We start from the raw sequence: 15,884 nt of genomic DNA on the forward strand, positions 1-15,884 counted from the left end.
ACTTACCTACCACACCCTCTCTAAAAGTTTCTCCTACTTTAGCATTCAGGTCCCCTACCACAATTACTCTCTCACTTGGTTCAAAGGCTCCTATACATTCACTTAACATCTCCCAAAATCTCTCTCTCTCCTCTGCATTCCTCTCTTCTCCAGGTGCATACACGCTTATTATGACCCACTTCTCGCATCCAACCTTTACTTTAATCCACATAATTCTCGAATTTACACATTCATATTCTCTTTTCTCCTTCCATAACTGATCATTTAACATTACTGCTACCCCTTCCTTTGCTCTAACTCTCTCAGATACTCCAGATTTAATCCCATTTATTTCCCCCCACTGAAACTCTCCTACCCCCTTCAGCTTTGTTTCGCTTAGAGCCAGGACATCCAACTTCTTTTCATTCATAACATCAGCAATCATCTGTTTCTTGTCATCCGCACTACATCCACGCACATTTAAACAACCCAGTTTTATAAAGTTTTTCTTCTTCTCTTTTTTAGTAAATGTATACAGGAGAAGGGGTTACTAGCCCATTGCTCCCGGCATTTTAGTCGCCTCATACGACACGCATGGCTTACGGAGGAAAGATTCACTATATATATATATATATTATATATATATATATATATATATATATATATATATATATATATATATATATATATATATATATATATATATATATTTAGAGAGAGAGAGAGAGAGAGAGAGAGGGTGATTTCAGGTACTTCGTGTTACGTCTACTTACACTTTGGTTACACTACACATGCATGTACAAACATATGCGTATACACACTCCTCTCGGTTTTCTTTTTTACTAGTTCTTGTTCTTGTTTATTTCCTCTTATCTCCATGGGGAAGTGGAACAGAATTCTTCCTCCGTAAGCCACGCGTGTCGTAGGAGGTGACTAAAATGCCGGGAGCAATGGGCTAGTAACCCCTTCTCCCTTATATATTACTAAAGTTAAGATGAGGAACTTTTGTAATATATATATATATATATATATATATATATATATATATATATATATATATATATATATATATATATATATATATATATATATATATATGTCGTGCCGAATATGTAAAACTGGTCAATTAGCAAGAACTCATTTAAAATTAAGTCATTTCTAAAATTTTCTCTAATACGTTTAAAGATATATTTTTTTCGTTAATGTTAATGTAAAAATTTTTAATTTTGCACCAAAAGAATCTTAGAAAACTTATAACAAGAACAATTTATTTTAGCCTAACCCAACTAAATATATTTTAAATTTGTTTACAATAATTTAATACTAAACAAACACAGTGAAATATATTTTTATCGTTAGGTTCAGAATGATTTTGGCGAAATTATTGCATACACAAATTTTCGCTTGTCCTATATGACAAGATGAGCGTTGCTATTTAAGCCAAGATCGCAAGTTCTGCCTATTCGGCACGACATATATATATATATATATATATATATATATATATATATATATATATATATATATATATATATATATATATATATATATTTAACAAGTCGGCTGTCTCCCACCGAGGCAGGGGGACCCAAAAAACAAAAACAAAAAGAAAATCCCAAAAAAGAAAATACTTTCATCATCATTCATCACTTTCACCACACTCACACATAATCACTGTTTTTGCAGAGGTGCTCAGAACACAACAGTTTAGAAGTATATACGTATAAAGATACACAACATATCCCTCCAAACTGCCAATATCCCAGACTCCTACTTTAGATTGCAGGCATTGTACTTCCCATTTCCAGGTCTCAAGTCCGGCTATATAAAAATAACCGGTTTCCTTGAATCCCTTCAATAAATATTACCCTGCTCACACTCCAACAGATCGTCAAGTCCCAAATACCATTCGTCTCCATTCACTCCTATCGAACACGCTCATGCACGCCTGCTGGAAGTCTAAGCCCCTCTCCCACAAAACCTCCCTTACCCCTTCCTTCCAACCTTTTCGAGGACGACCCCTACCCCGCCTTCCTTTCCCTACAGATTTAAGTGCTCGCCATGTCATTCTACTTTGATCCATTCTCTCTAAATGACCGAACCACCTCAACAACCCCTCTTCAGCCCTCTGACTAATACTTTTAACTCCACACCTTCTCCTAATTTCCACACTCCGAATTTTCTGCATAATATTTACACCACACATTGCCCTTAGACAGGACATCTACACTGCCTCCAACCGCCTCCTCGCTGCTGCATTCACAACCCAAGCTTCACTCCCATATAAGAATGTTGGTTCTACTATACTTTCATACATTCCCTTCTTTGCCTCCATAGATAACATTTTTTGTCTCCACATATACCTCAACGCGCACCACTCATCTTTTTCCTCTCATCAATTCTATGATTAACCTCATCCTTCATAAATCCATCCGCCGACGCGTCAACCCCTAAGTATCTGAAAACATTCACTTCTTCCATACTCCTCCTCCCAAATTTGATATCCAATTTTTCTTGATCTAAATCATTTGATACCCTCATCACCTTACTCTTTTCTATGTTCACTTTCAACTTTCTACCTTTACACACACTCCCAAACTCATCCACTAACCTTTGCAATTTTTCTTTAGAATCCCCCATAAGCACAGTATCATCAGCAAAAAGTAACTGTGTCAATTCCCATTTTGTATTTAATTCCCCATAATTTAATCCCATCCCTCTCCCGAACACCCTAGCATTTACTTCTTTTACAACCCCATCTATAAATATATTAAACAACCATGGTGACATTACACATCCCTGTCTAAGACCTACTTTTACCGGGAAGTAGTCTCCCTCTCTTCTACACACCCTAACCTGAGCCTCACTATCCTCATAAAAGCTCTTTACAGCATTTAGTAACTTACCACCTATTCCATATACTTGCAACATCTGCCACATTGCTCCCCTATCCACTCTATCATATGCCTTTTCTTAATCCATAATTGCAATAAAAACTTCCCTACCTTTATCTAAATACTGTTCACATATATATACGTCGTGCCGAATAGGCAGAACTTGCCATGTTGGCTTAAATAGCAACGTTAATCTTGCCATATAGGACAAGCGAAAATTTGTGTATGCAATAATTTCGCCAAAATCATTCTAAACCTAACGAAAAAAATGTATTTCACTGTGTTTGTTTAGTATTAAGTTATTGTAAACAAATCTAAAATATATTTAGTTGGGTTAGGCTAAAATAAATTGTTCTTGTTATAATAAGGTTAGGTAAGTTTTCTAAGATTCTTGTGGTGCAAAATTATAAATTTTTACATCAACATCAATGAAAAAAAAAAAAAAAACTTTAAACGTACAAGAGAAAATTTCAGAAAGGACATAATTTTAAATGAGTTCTTGCTAATTGACCAGTTTTACATATTCGGCACGACATATGTATATATATATATATATATATATATATATATATATATATATATATATATATATATATATATATATATATATACATATATATATATATACATATATATACATATATATATATATATATATGTATATATATGTATATATATATATATGTATATATATATATATATATATATATATATATATATATATATATATATATATATATATATATATATATATATACATATACATAACACATCCCGACAGCTGGACACATAGTTATATAATGGTAAGGTCATGTGTCTTCTCTTTTTCACAGAACTTACATGTAGACCAACAGCGAAGGGAGGTTCATCTGCGGTTGCACACATCCGTCACCGGTGACGATATCCCAACATGAATCCAGTAGTCACCATATCATTACGACCTTGTGGACGTTTTGCGCTGCCCATACATATAGCTTTCTGACCTGAGCTGGTCATCATGGTTGATACCAATACTCTGAGTATTTAAGTATCTTTCTTGTCTACCAGAGCTGATAGTTCCACCACCGGCCTGTCATTATCAGTGTTATCATGATAGCTGATCCCTATGTGGGAAAATATGCAGACAAATGAAGTACGATAGCCTTTGTCCAGAGCACTGTTCAGGGCATTTTTAATGTCCATTATTATGGAAGCTCCTTGTATTTGTTTTGTAAGTAGGATTATCAAGTACTTGAAGAGCAGAGTTAGTCACGGAAGATTACCTCTCCTGTGTTATTTTGGTGAGTTTCAATGTAGCTAACTCTGTTAGTGTTGAACTGAGCCTGTTATTTAGTCAGATACTACTAGTCATTATACAGTTCTTACTTATGTATACCTTGCAAGTTGCTGCTGAACTGTACAGTAGCTGTACTGTACTGATCTGATCTGTCAATGCAAGCATTGCGTTCACTGGGCAGCAAGGCCACGCGAGGCAAGTTTCTTGTACTGTTCTTTTAAGGAGGAGTGGAGTCTAATTGTTCTTCTTAGTGGCGGGAGTATGTAACATCCTTATAGTTGGTATTGAGCATTGAAGGATGTTACATCCCCTATAATGGGGATGTTCACTTTGACTAGATTATTATTCACAGTTGCCTCCACCCAGTTGGTGTATAGCCTATGAGCTGGTGTATTATAGACACTATCTGACATGCTGTAGGGGTGAACCAGACTTTAGTGAATGGGGGAGCTGAGTGTGGGGGAGGAGTGACTACTGCGTGGGTGGAGAGGTGAGCCAGTCATAGAAGGTAGAAACCATTGTGTGGAGGGGCCAGCTAGGTTTCCGGAGGAGGTGATCCATGCGTGAAAAAAGAGGTGATCCTGGCGTGAAGGTAGACGTGATCCAGGCGTGGGGGAAGAGGTGATTCAGACGTGAAGGTAGAGATGATTCAGGCTTGAAAGAAGAGATGATCCTAGCGTGAAGGAAGAGGTGACCCAGACTTGAAGGAAGAGGTGATCCAAGCGTGAAGGAAGGTGATTCAGGCATGAAGGAAGAGGTCTTACATGGGATCCAAAACCTGGTGTAGCTCTGATGCTGATTGCATAAGAACATAGGAAAGGAGGAACACTGCAGTAGGCCTGTTGGCCTATACTAGGCAAGTCCTTTACAATCCATCCCACTAACAAAATATTTGGGATGGAATTGTAAAGGACCTGCCTTACATGGGCCAACAGGCCTGCTGCACTTCCAAGAGACACTAGAGATTACTATCCTAACTGCTGCTGGGTTCTACTAGTTTTAAATCTATCAAAACTAGCATTCCAAAACCAAGTGGAAATATAAGGACTGTAGAAGTTCTAAGAGCTGCTGGAGCTCTATAGCACTGTTAAAGCTTTATGACCTCTCATCTGTCTGACATACTGCACATGTCAAAGCTTTGATATGTACTCAAAGTTTTGGTAAATCTAAGGCTCCAAGAACTACATAAACTTCGAGAATTTCTAAAGCTTTAAGAATTGTTTTATTTCTAAGGAATTTAGAAAGCTCTAAAAAGCTTAATAAAGTTTTAGAACATTTTAAAATTCTAGGACTTTCATAAATACTGTGACGTAAACTTCTAGGACGTTTTACACATTTATGATCTAAAGCACTAGGATCAAAAGCTAAAATAGCTTCTAAAGCTGTAAGACTTCCAAAAGCACTGGGATCTAAAGCTCTGCATGTTACCGCAGCTTTAGGAATTTCTGGAATCCAAAGCCTGCTGAAATTCCGTATAGTCTTTGAGCACCAGAATTTGGTAGAACGTCGACCCGCTAATGCGTTATACACCAAAGAACAGCAAGAATGTCTTGAAGGCTGACGCTGAGGAGGAGCGTCAGTGAAGGACTCACCAGAGGAGCGTCTGGACCCTACTGTAATTCTAGGATAGAATGTCTTCAATGCAAGAGCTTAATTGAAGGACTTACCGGCAGTCAACGGCATGCGACTGGGCGACAAGGCAAGCCAGGGAGACCAGCAGCACCACCATCGGCAATCCCAGACACATTCGAGCAGTTGCGGCCATCTTCTGTGAGGAGAGAAAGAGAGAGTGCTGTACCTGGAGGCTGACCTTGAAGTGCTGGTGATGTTGAGTGGTGTTGAGGGGGCCTTGGTGGTGTTGAGTAGGTAGTGTTGAGGGGGCCGTGGTGGTGTTGGGTGAGTGGTGTTGAGTGGGTGGTGTTGAGAGTGGGGAGTCGTATTTTGTTATTTTGTTGACGGAAGTTGTGGTGGTAATGAGTGAGTTTGTATATATATATATATATATATGTATATATATATATATATATATATATATATATATATATATATATATATATATATATATATATATATATATATATATATATATATTCGTCCACCAATCTCTGCTACTTCTCTTCAGAATCTCCCAAGAGCACAGTGTCATCAGCAAAGAGCAACTGTGACAACTCCCACTTTATGTGTGATTCTTTATCTTTTAACTCCACGCCTCTTGCCAAGACCCTCGCATTTACTTCTCTTACAACCCCATCTATAACTATATTAAACAACCACGGTGACATATATATATATATATATATATATATATATATATATATATATATATATATATATATATATATATATATATATATATATATATATATATATATATATATATGTATATATATATATATATATATATATATATATATATATATATATATATATATATATATGTATATATATATATATATATATATATATATATATATATATATATATATATATGTATATATATATATATATATATATATATATATATATATATATATATATATATATATATATATATATATATATATATATATATATATATATATATATATATAAAATGTCATATACATATATATATATATATATATATATATATATATATATATATATATATATATATATAATGTCATATACATATATATATATATATATATATATACATACATATATATATATATATATATATATATATATATATATATATATATATATATATATATGTCATATATATATATATATATATATATATATATATATATATATATATATATATATATATATATATATATATATATATATATATATATATATATATATATATGTCATATATATATATATATATATATATATATATATATATATATATATATATATATATATATATATATATATATATATATATATATATATATATATATATATATATATATATGCAAAACAACCACTCTGAAAGAATAGAGAAATTCCAAGCGCTTTCCTGACTACTCACATTATCAAGGAACTATGAAAGTAAAGCATCCAAGGAAGCTATATAAGGGGTCTGGCCAGCACCTCACTATCAGATCCCACAACGGTTAAACACCTGACAAACTATTCTACCCAATAAAATTTAAAAATTATTATTTGTCCAGTGTATTATTAAATTCTTCCCAAATTCTATTAATTATAAATGGATCTAATTTATATAAACCAAAGGAAATATTCATATTATTGTCAAAACTGCTTTTTATGGAACAAGATTCAATTATATTCCTGTCGACCATGGACTTGCTTGATACTACTTTCTCAACGTTTTGAAAATCAATTGGATGGTTAAAATCTCTTACATGAATAAATAGAGCATTGGAATCTTGTCCAGTTCTAATGCTACATTTATGTTGTTTTAATCTTAGTTCGAGATTTTTACCAGTTTGACCGTAATAAACTTTATCGCAAATTTTACAAGGAATCTTATAGACACATCCATCAGCATTTTGGGGGGAATTCTTTATCAAAAGTTTTTTTACTGTATCAAGATTTTTGAATACAACTTTAATATTAAAAGTCTTAAGAAGAGAAGGCATATCAACCAAGTTTTCATGGTAAGGGAGAACCAACATATTTTTAGTTGAATAAGGCTGGTTGTCCCTTTTTGGATTGTAAAAAGTATTTCTAGCAACTTTAAAAGATTTATCAATTACATTTCTTGGGTATTTTAAATCATTACCTATTTCATAAATTTTGGATATTTCCTCATCTTTGAACTCAGGACTACAAATTCGTAAAGCTCTCAAAAACATTGATGAGAAAACAGACAGTTTGGCTCTATCTTGATGCGAGGAATAATAGTGGACATAGGAACAGTTATTTGTAGGTTTTCTGTAAATTTTAAATTTGAATTCATTATTACCCTTAATAATTAAAACATCTAGAAAAGGCAATGAGTTATTTTCTTCAAACTCAACAGTAAAGTTTATAGAATGGGCTAAGCTATTTAATTTTTCAAGGAAATGGTGTATATCTACATTTTTGGGCATAAGACATAAAATATCATCAACATATCTGAACCATTTAGCTCTATTAGGGAGGATTGTCTTAAGCAACCTTGTTTCAAAAAATTCCATGTATAGGTTACTAAGAACAGGTGAAAGAGGATTTCCCATTGCCATACCAAACTTCTGAGTGTAAAACTTATCATTAAATACAAATTTTGCATCAACAATGCAAAGTTTAATAAGTTTAATGATAGTAGGAACTGGCAATGGTAAAACATAGTTAACGAGTTCTTCAGATAAGAAACTTAATAAATCATCAACAGGAACTTTCGTAAACAATTATTAAGGGGAATAATGAATTCAAATTTAAAATTTACAGAAAACCTACAAATAACTGTTCCTATGTCCACTATTATTCCTCGCATCAAGATAGAGTCAAACTGTCTGTTTTCTCATCAATGTTTTTCAGAGCTTTACGAATTTGTAGTCCTGAGTTCATAGATGAGGAAATATCCAAAATTTATGAAATAGGTAATGATTTAAAATACCCAAGAAATGTAATTGATAAATCTTTTAAAGTTGCTAGAAATACTTTTTACAATCCAAAAAGGGACAACCAGCTTTATTCAACTAAAAACATGTTGGTTCTCCCTTACCATGAAAACTTGGTTGATATGCCTTCTCTTCTTAAGACTTTTAATATTAAAGTTGTATTCAAAAATCTTGATACAGTAAAAAAACTTTTGATAAAGAATTCCCCCCAAAATGCTGATGGATGTGTCTATAAGATTCCTTGTAAAATTTGCGATAAAGTTTATTACGGTCAAACTGGTAAAAATAACGAACTAAGATTAAAACAACATAAATATAGCATTAGAACTGGACAAGATTCCAATGCTCTATTTATTCATGTAAGAGATTTTAACCATCCAATTAATTTTCAAAAAGTTGAGAAAGTAGTATCAAGCAAGTCCATGGTCGACAGGAATATAATTGAATCTTGTTTCATAAAAAGCAGTTTTGACAATAATATGAATATTTCCTTTGGTTTATATAAATTAGATCCATTTATAATTAATAGAATTTGGGAAGAATTTAATAATACACTGGACAAATAATAATTTTTAAATTTTCTTGGATAGAATAGTTTGTGGGTGAGTTGTGCAAAGGACCTATCCAAGTTGGGTCGGCGCGCGTCAGGTGCTTAACCGTTGTGGGATCTGATAGTGAGGTGCTGGCCAGACCCCTTATATAGCTTCCTTGGATGCTTTACTTTCATAGTTCCTTGATAATGTGAGTAGTCACGAAAGCGCTTGGAATTTCTCTATTCTTTCAGAGTGGTTGTTTTGCATATTCTGAAATCACCTGTTTACTGTGATCTTATTGCATATATATATATATATATATATATATATATATATATATATATATATATATATATATATATATATATATATATATATATATATATATATATATATATATATATATATATATATATGTGTGTCACCGTGGTTGTTTAATATATTTATAGATGGGGTTGTAAGAGAAGTAAATGCGAGGGTCTTGGCAAGAGGCGTGGAGTTAAAAGATAGAGAATCACACATAAAGTGGGAGTTGTCACAGTTGCTCTTTGCTGATGACACTGTGCTCTTGGGAGATTCTGAAGAGAAGTTGCAGAGATTGGTGGATGAATTTGGTAGGGTATGCAAAAGAAGAAAATTAAAAGTGAATACAGGAAAGAGTAAGGTTATGAGGATAACAAAAAGATTAGGTGATGAAAGATTGGATATCAGATTGGAGGGAGAGAGTATGGAGGAGGTGAATGTATTCAGATATTTGGGAGTGGACGTGTCAGCGGATGGGTCTATGAAAGATGAGGTGAATCATAGAATTGATGAGGGAAAAAAAGTGAGTGGTGTACTTAGGAGTCTGTGGAGACAAAGAACTTTGTCCTTGGAGGCAAAGAGGGGAATGTATGAGAGTATAGTTTTACCAACGCTCTTATATGGGTGTGAAGCATGGGTGATGAATGTTGCAGCGAGGAGAAGGCTGGAGGCAGTGGAGATGTCATGTCTGAGGGCAATGTGTGGTGTGAATATAATGCAGAGAATTCGTTGTTTGGAAGTTAGGAGGAGGTGCGGGATTACCAAAACTGTTGTCCAGAGGGCTGAAGAAGGGTTGTTGAGGTGGTTCGGACATGTAGAGAGAATGGAGCGAAACAGAATGACTTCAAGAGTGTGTCAGTCTGTAGTGGAAGGAAGGCGGGGTAGGGGTCGGCCTAGAAAAGGTTGGAAGGAGGGGGAAAAGGAGGTTTTGTGTGCGAGGGGCTTGGACTTCCAGCAGGCATGCGTGACCGTGTTTGATAGGAGTGAATGGAGACAAATGGTTTTTAATACTTGACGTGCTGTTGGAGTGTGAGCAAAGTAACATTTATGAAAGGGTTCAGGGAAACCGGCAGGCCGGACTTGAGTCCTGGAGATGGGAAGTACAGTGCCTGCACTCTGAAGGAGGGGTGTTAATGTTGCAGTTTAAAAACTGTAGTGTAAAGCACCCTTCTGGCAAGACAGTGATGGAGTGAATGATGGTGAAAGTTTTTCTTTTTCGGGCCACCCTGCCTTGGTGGGAATCGGCCAGTGTGATAATAAAAATAATAATATATGTATATATATATATATATATATATATATATATATATATATATATATTCATATATATATATATATATATATATATATATATGTATGTATATATATATATGTATGTATATATATATATGTATATATATATATATATATGTATATATATATATATATGTATATATATATATATACATATATATATATATATACATATATATATATATATATAGATATATATATATATATATATATATATATATATATATAATATATATATATATATATATATATATATATATATATATATATATATATATATATATATATGGTAATGGAAATCTTAAGCTCAAGTACTTTCACATTTCTCAGTGTGTCATCATGAGCTGTGCAATGTTGCAAAAGTAGCAACAGGAAAAATGGCTTTATTATATATATATAGTGAGCTTAGAAGAGTTAGGGAGAACAATGAACGTATGCATGAGAGGAAGTTAAATAACACTGGTCAACAACCAAAATGCTTCCGAGACCAGAGTAGCATTTTCCAACTAATTTTAGGTCACTGGTTAAAATTGCTTGTTAACTCTACTTTTCAATATAGACCTACACTCACAGTCTCACTGACCTTTATTATTGTTCCAGCAGTCATGGAAAGTGGTTATGATGTGCAAGTTTATATTTTAAGGTGAAAGGTAGGTGATTTTCTTAGGCAAACACTTTTTAAACTTATAATTAATGTTCACTGAGCAAGCTATTTCAAAATTTCGTGACCATCATCAGCAGTTCAATGATTTATTTGTAATGGAAGGTGATTTAATGGGCTACAACAATATTAATGGTCTGATGGAAGCACTTGGCATCGATTACGATCCCAGTCACTGGAGGCTGTTCATAGATTCATTAAAAACGAGTCTGAAAGGTGTCTTGCTGCATAACGTCATCAGTTCCTGTTGGCTATGCACCACATATGAAAGAAACTTATGAGAATATAAAGCATATGTTCCAGTGCATGAAATATGATGAACATCAATGGCAACTCTGTAGTGACTTAGAGGTTGTTGTTCTTATGATGGGCTTGCAGGGCGGATACACAAAGTACTGCTGCTTCTATGTGAATGGGACAGCCATGCAAGAGGTTCCCACTACATCAGGAGAGACTGGCCACCTCGTCAATCATTGAAGCCTGGGATGAACAATGTTCAACATCCACCTCTCATTGAACCCAGTAAAATTTTGCTACCACCCTTACACATAAAACTGAGGCTCATGAGAAGCTTTGTAAAAGCTATGGACAAATCCGGTCAGAGATTCAAGTATTAACATCAAAATTCCCCTCACTGAGCGACTCTAAGTTAAGAGAGGGAGTCTTTAAATGGCCATCAGATTCGAGAGTTTCTTAAATATGGTGGCTGTGAATCAGACCTTCATGGGAAGGAGAAAGCTGCTTGGGAATCATTCAAGTTAGTGGCGAAGGGATTTCTCGGAAACAGAAGGGAAGGCAAATATGAATAATTGATGCAAAACCTCATCAAGGCTTACAAGAACATGGGATGTAACATATCACTTAAAATCCATTTTTTGACTCACATTTAGACTTTTTTTTCCAGCGAACTGTGGGGCAGGTAGTGACGAACATGGTGAAAGGTTTTACCAAGATATTTCAACCATGGAAAAATGGTATCAGGGCAAATGGGGCCCAAGAATGCTTGCAGACTATTGCTGGGCATTGGCAAGAGATGATTCTTCAGGGTACTATAAGCGTCAAGCAAAAAGGCAGAGAGTAGGTACGGATTTTTTTAACACATCGGCCGATTCCCACCAAGGCAGGGTGGCCCGAAAAAAGAAAAACTTTCATCATCATTCACTCCATCACTGTCTTGCCAGAGGGGTGCTTTACACTACAGTTATAAAACTCCAACATTAACACCCCTCCTTCAGAGTGCAGACACTGTACTTCTCATCTCCAGGACTCAAGTCCGGCCTGTCGGTTTCCCTGAATCCCTTCATAAATGTTACTTTGCTCACACTCCAACAGCACGTCAAGTATTAAAAACCATTTGTCTCCATTCACTCCTGTCAAATACGCTCACGCACGCTTGCTGGAAGTCCAAGCCCCTCACACACAAAACCTACTTTACCCCCTCTCTCCAAAACTTCTTAAGGCCGACCCCTACCCTGCCTTCCCTCCACTACAGATTTATACACTCTCGAAGTCATTCTGTTTTGTTCCATTCTCTCTACATGTCCGAAGCACCTCAACAACCCCTCCTCAGCCCTCTGGACAATAGTTTTGGTAATCCCACACCTTCTCCTAATTTCCAAACAACGAATTCTCTACATTATATTCACACCACACATTGCCCTCAGACATGACATCTCCACTGCCTCCAGCCTTCTCCTCGTTGCAACATTCATCCCCCATGCTTCACACCCATACAAGAGTGTTGGTACAACTATACTCTCATACATTCCCCTCTTTGCTTCCACGGAAAGACTCCGAAGTGCACCACTCACCCTTTTCTCCTCATCAATTCTGTAATTCACCTCATCCTATATAGATTCATCTGCTGACACGTCCACTCCTAAATATATGAATATATTCACCTCCTCCATACTCTCTCCCTCTAATCTGATATCCAATCTTTCGTCACCTAATCTTTTTGTTATCCTCATAACTTTACTCTTTCCTATATTCACTTTTAATTTTCTTCTTTTACATACCCTACCAAATTCATCCACCAACCTCTGCAACTTCTTTTCAGAATCTCCCAAAAGCACCGTGTCATCAACAAAAAGCAACTGTGACAACTTCCACTTTGTGTTTGATTCTTTATCTTTTAACTCCACACCTCTTGCTAAGACCCTCGCATTCACTTCTCTTACAGTCCCCTCTATAAATGTATTGAACAACCACGGTGAAATCACACATCCTTTTCTAAGGCCTACTTTTACTGGGAAATAATCTCCCTCTCTCTTACATACTCTAACCTGAGCCTCACTATCCTCGTAAAAATCTTCACTGCTTTCAGTAACCTACCTCCTATACCATACACCTGCAACATCTACCACATTGCCCACCTATCCAACTTGTCATATGACTTTTCCAAATCCATAAATGCAACAAAAACCTCTTTACCCTTATCTAAATACTGTTCACCTATATGTTTCACTGTAAATACCTATATGTTTCACTGTAATTTCAAGTACAGAGTGGCTGGACCACATACGCAAATCCGGAGTTCGTAATGAACCTGTCTAACAAAGAATTAAGTAGTGACCAGCAGGCAGCACTAGGGTTTGGATTTAGCTTCGCACCAACAACTAAATTTAGTTAATTATGTATCTTTAGTTAATTATATAAACATAGAAAAATCGTTTTGCATGCTAGAAAAGCATGGTGACGTGGCGCCCGATACATTTAAAATATGTAAAGGGATAATATATGGGACTTTACTCCGTCCTGTGGTTCCCAACTGCCCATTAAGATTCACTAAATCATACAAGGAGCTCAGTAACGATCAGACCTTGCATCTCTCGAGAGGGAATAAATTAGACTTATTTGTTATTTTAGATAAAGTTGAATACTTAGGTAAAATGAACATTCACTGAGTGACGATGAAACTTACGAACCACTCGTTAGGAACCCCACCGACCAGGTCAATAGCCATTTCAATAAACGTCTAAAAACGTTATTGAAGGGAAATGATGAACTAATTAAACACTTGTCAGCGAGGTTCAAAACACTTTATGGGTTGATCAAGACTCATAAACCAGGGAACCCAGTGCGTTCTATTATAAGTCCAGTAGGCTCAGCAGCATATAACCTCCTAATTCCCAAGGTTAGTAGAATCTCGGATGCGCATATTAAAAGTAATGTTGACCTTACTGAGGGGCTCCAAAAATTAAATGTTTCACAAGACCCTTGTGAGTTTTGATGTCACATCCCTGTTTACCAGAGTCCCTGTCCCTGACTTGCTTACGTACCTTGAAGAGGAACTACAAAACTCCTTGCCCTACTCCACGAATATAATTACTGAACTGATTAAACTTTGTTGTACTGATTGCAAGTTTGTGTTTGAAGGCAAATACTATACTCAAAAGCAAGGCATGACCATGAGAAATCCCCTGAGCCCCTTACTCAGCAACCTGTTTATGGAATTCTGTGAGACTAGACTCCTTAAAGACATTCTCCCAAATAAAGGTAAATGCTTCAGATATGTAAATGATGTTTTTTGCCTTTGACCTAAAGATCACAACATTGATGAATTCCTACCTATATTCAATAGTTTAGTACCTTCCATTAAGCTCACAATATATGAATCCATCGTGTCGACAGAAGATTCAAATTTGCAGTTTACAGGAAGACCACCAATGTGTCGTCATACATTCATCATTATTTCAGTTGTGAATGTAGGGTTTAAAGGAGTGTTTTCCTTAAAAATGTTCCTGAGAGCTTTGCACATCTGCAATCCTGAACATTTAGAAGATGAAATCAATAAGATATTTAACTTAGCCACAAAACTGAGATACCCCAGGGGTTTTGTCGAGAAGGCCCTACTGTCAGCTAGGAAGACTTTCTACAGGACTGAACCTAGGGAAACGCCTACCAGGAAGAATGTATTGGTCTTGCTATACAATGATAATTTGGTCTGCTTCGGGAGGCACTAAAAAAAGTTCAATATAAACCTTAGTTTCAAAATCACTGGGACAGTGAAACAGAGACTGATTAAAAACACACCGCCTAGTAACATGGGTTATGTTTACAAGGTCTTATGCACCCTTTGCCCTCTCTCATATACTGGTCAGACAGGTAAGCCTCTAGAAACCAGATTATCCCAACACAAGTATTCATTCAGGACAGGCCAGGTGTCGAATGCAATCGTTAACCATGTCAGTTCTTGTAATCACCCACCGAGGTGGGCTGCCGCCCAAATAATTGTACCCAAGAGTTCCATCATGGAAAGAAACATTATCGAGTCCTCTCTCTTGAAACATGATATGGATGCCATATATAACTTAAATTATGAGCTTTACAAACTCGATAGCTATTTAGTGGAGTCTATTGTGCACAGTCTTAAACAACAAT

At 35.3% G+C, this 15,884-nt stretch overlaps 1 protein-coding gene across 1 annotated transcript in view; it reads right to left on the reverse strand.

The window, feature by feature from the left end:
* LOC128690133 (uncharacterized) overlaps window positions 1-15,884 on the reverse strand; it is a 321,351-nt gene that overhangs the window by 103,190 nt on the left and 202,277 nt on the right. Inside the window, exon 2 of the mRNA XM_070082719.1 lies at window positions 5,817-5,917. Within this exon, the coding sequence (XP_069938820.1) occupies window positions 5,817-5,914 (98 nt within the window). The 5' untranslated portion in view covers window positions 5,915-5,917. The remainder of the gene's footprint in view (window positions 1-5,816; window positions 5,918-15,884) is intronic.

This window comes from Cherax quadricarinatus, chromosome 7 (genome assembly GCF_038502225.1).
Source record: "Cherax quadricarinatus isolate ZL_2023a chromosome 7, ASM3850222v1, whole genome shotgun sequence".
Taxonomy (NCBI): Eukaryota; Metazoa; Arthropoda; class Malacostraca; order Decapoda; family Parastacidae; genus Cherax; species Cherax quadricarinatus.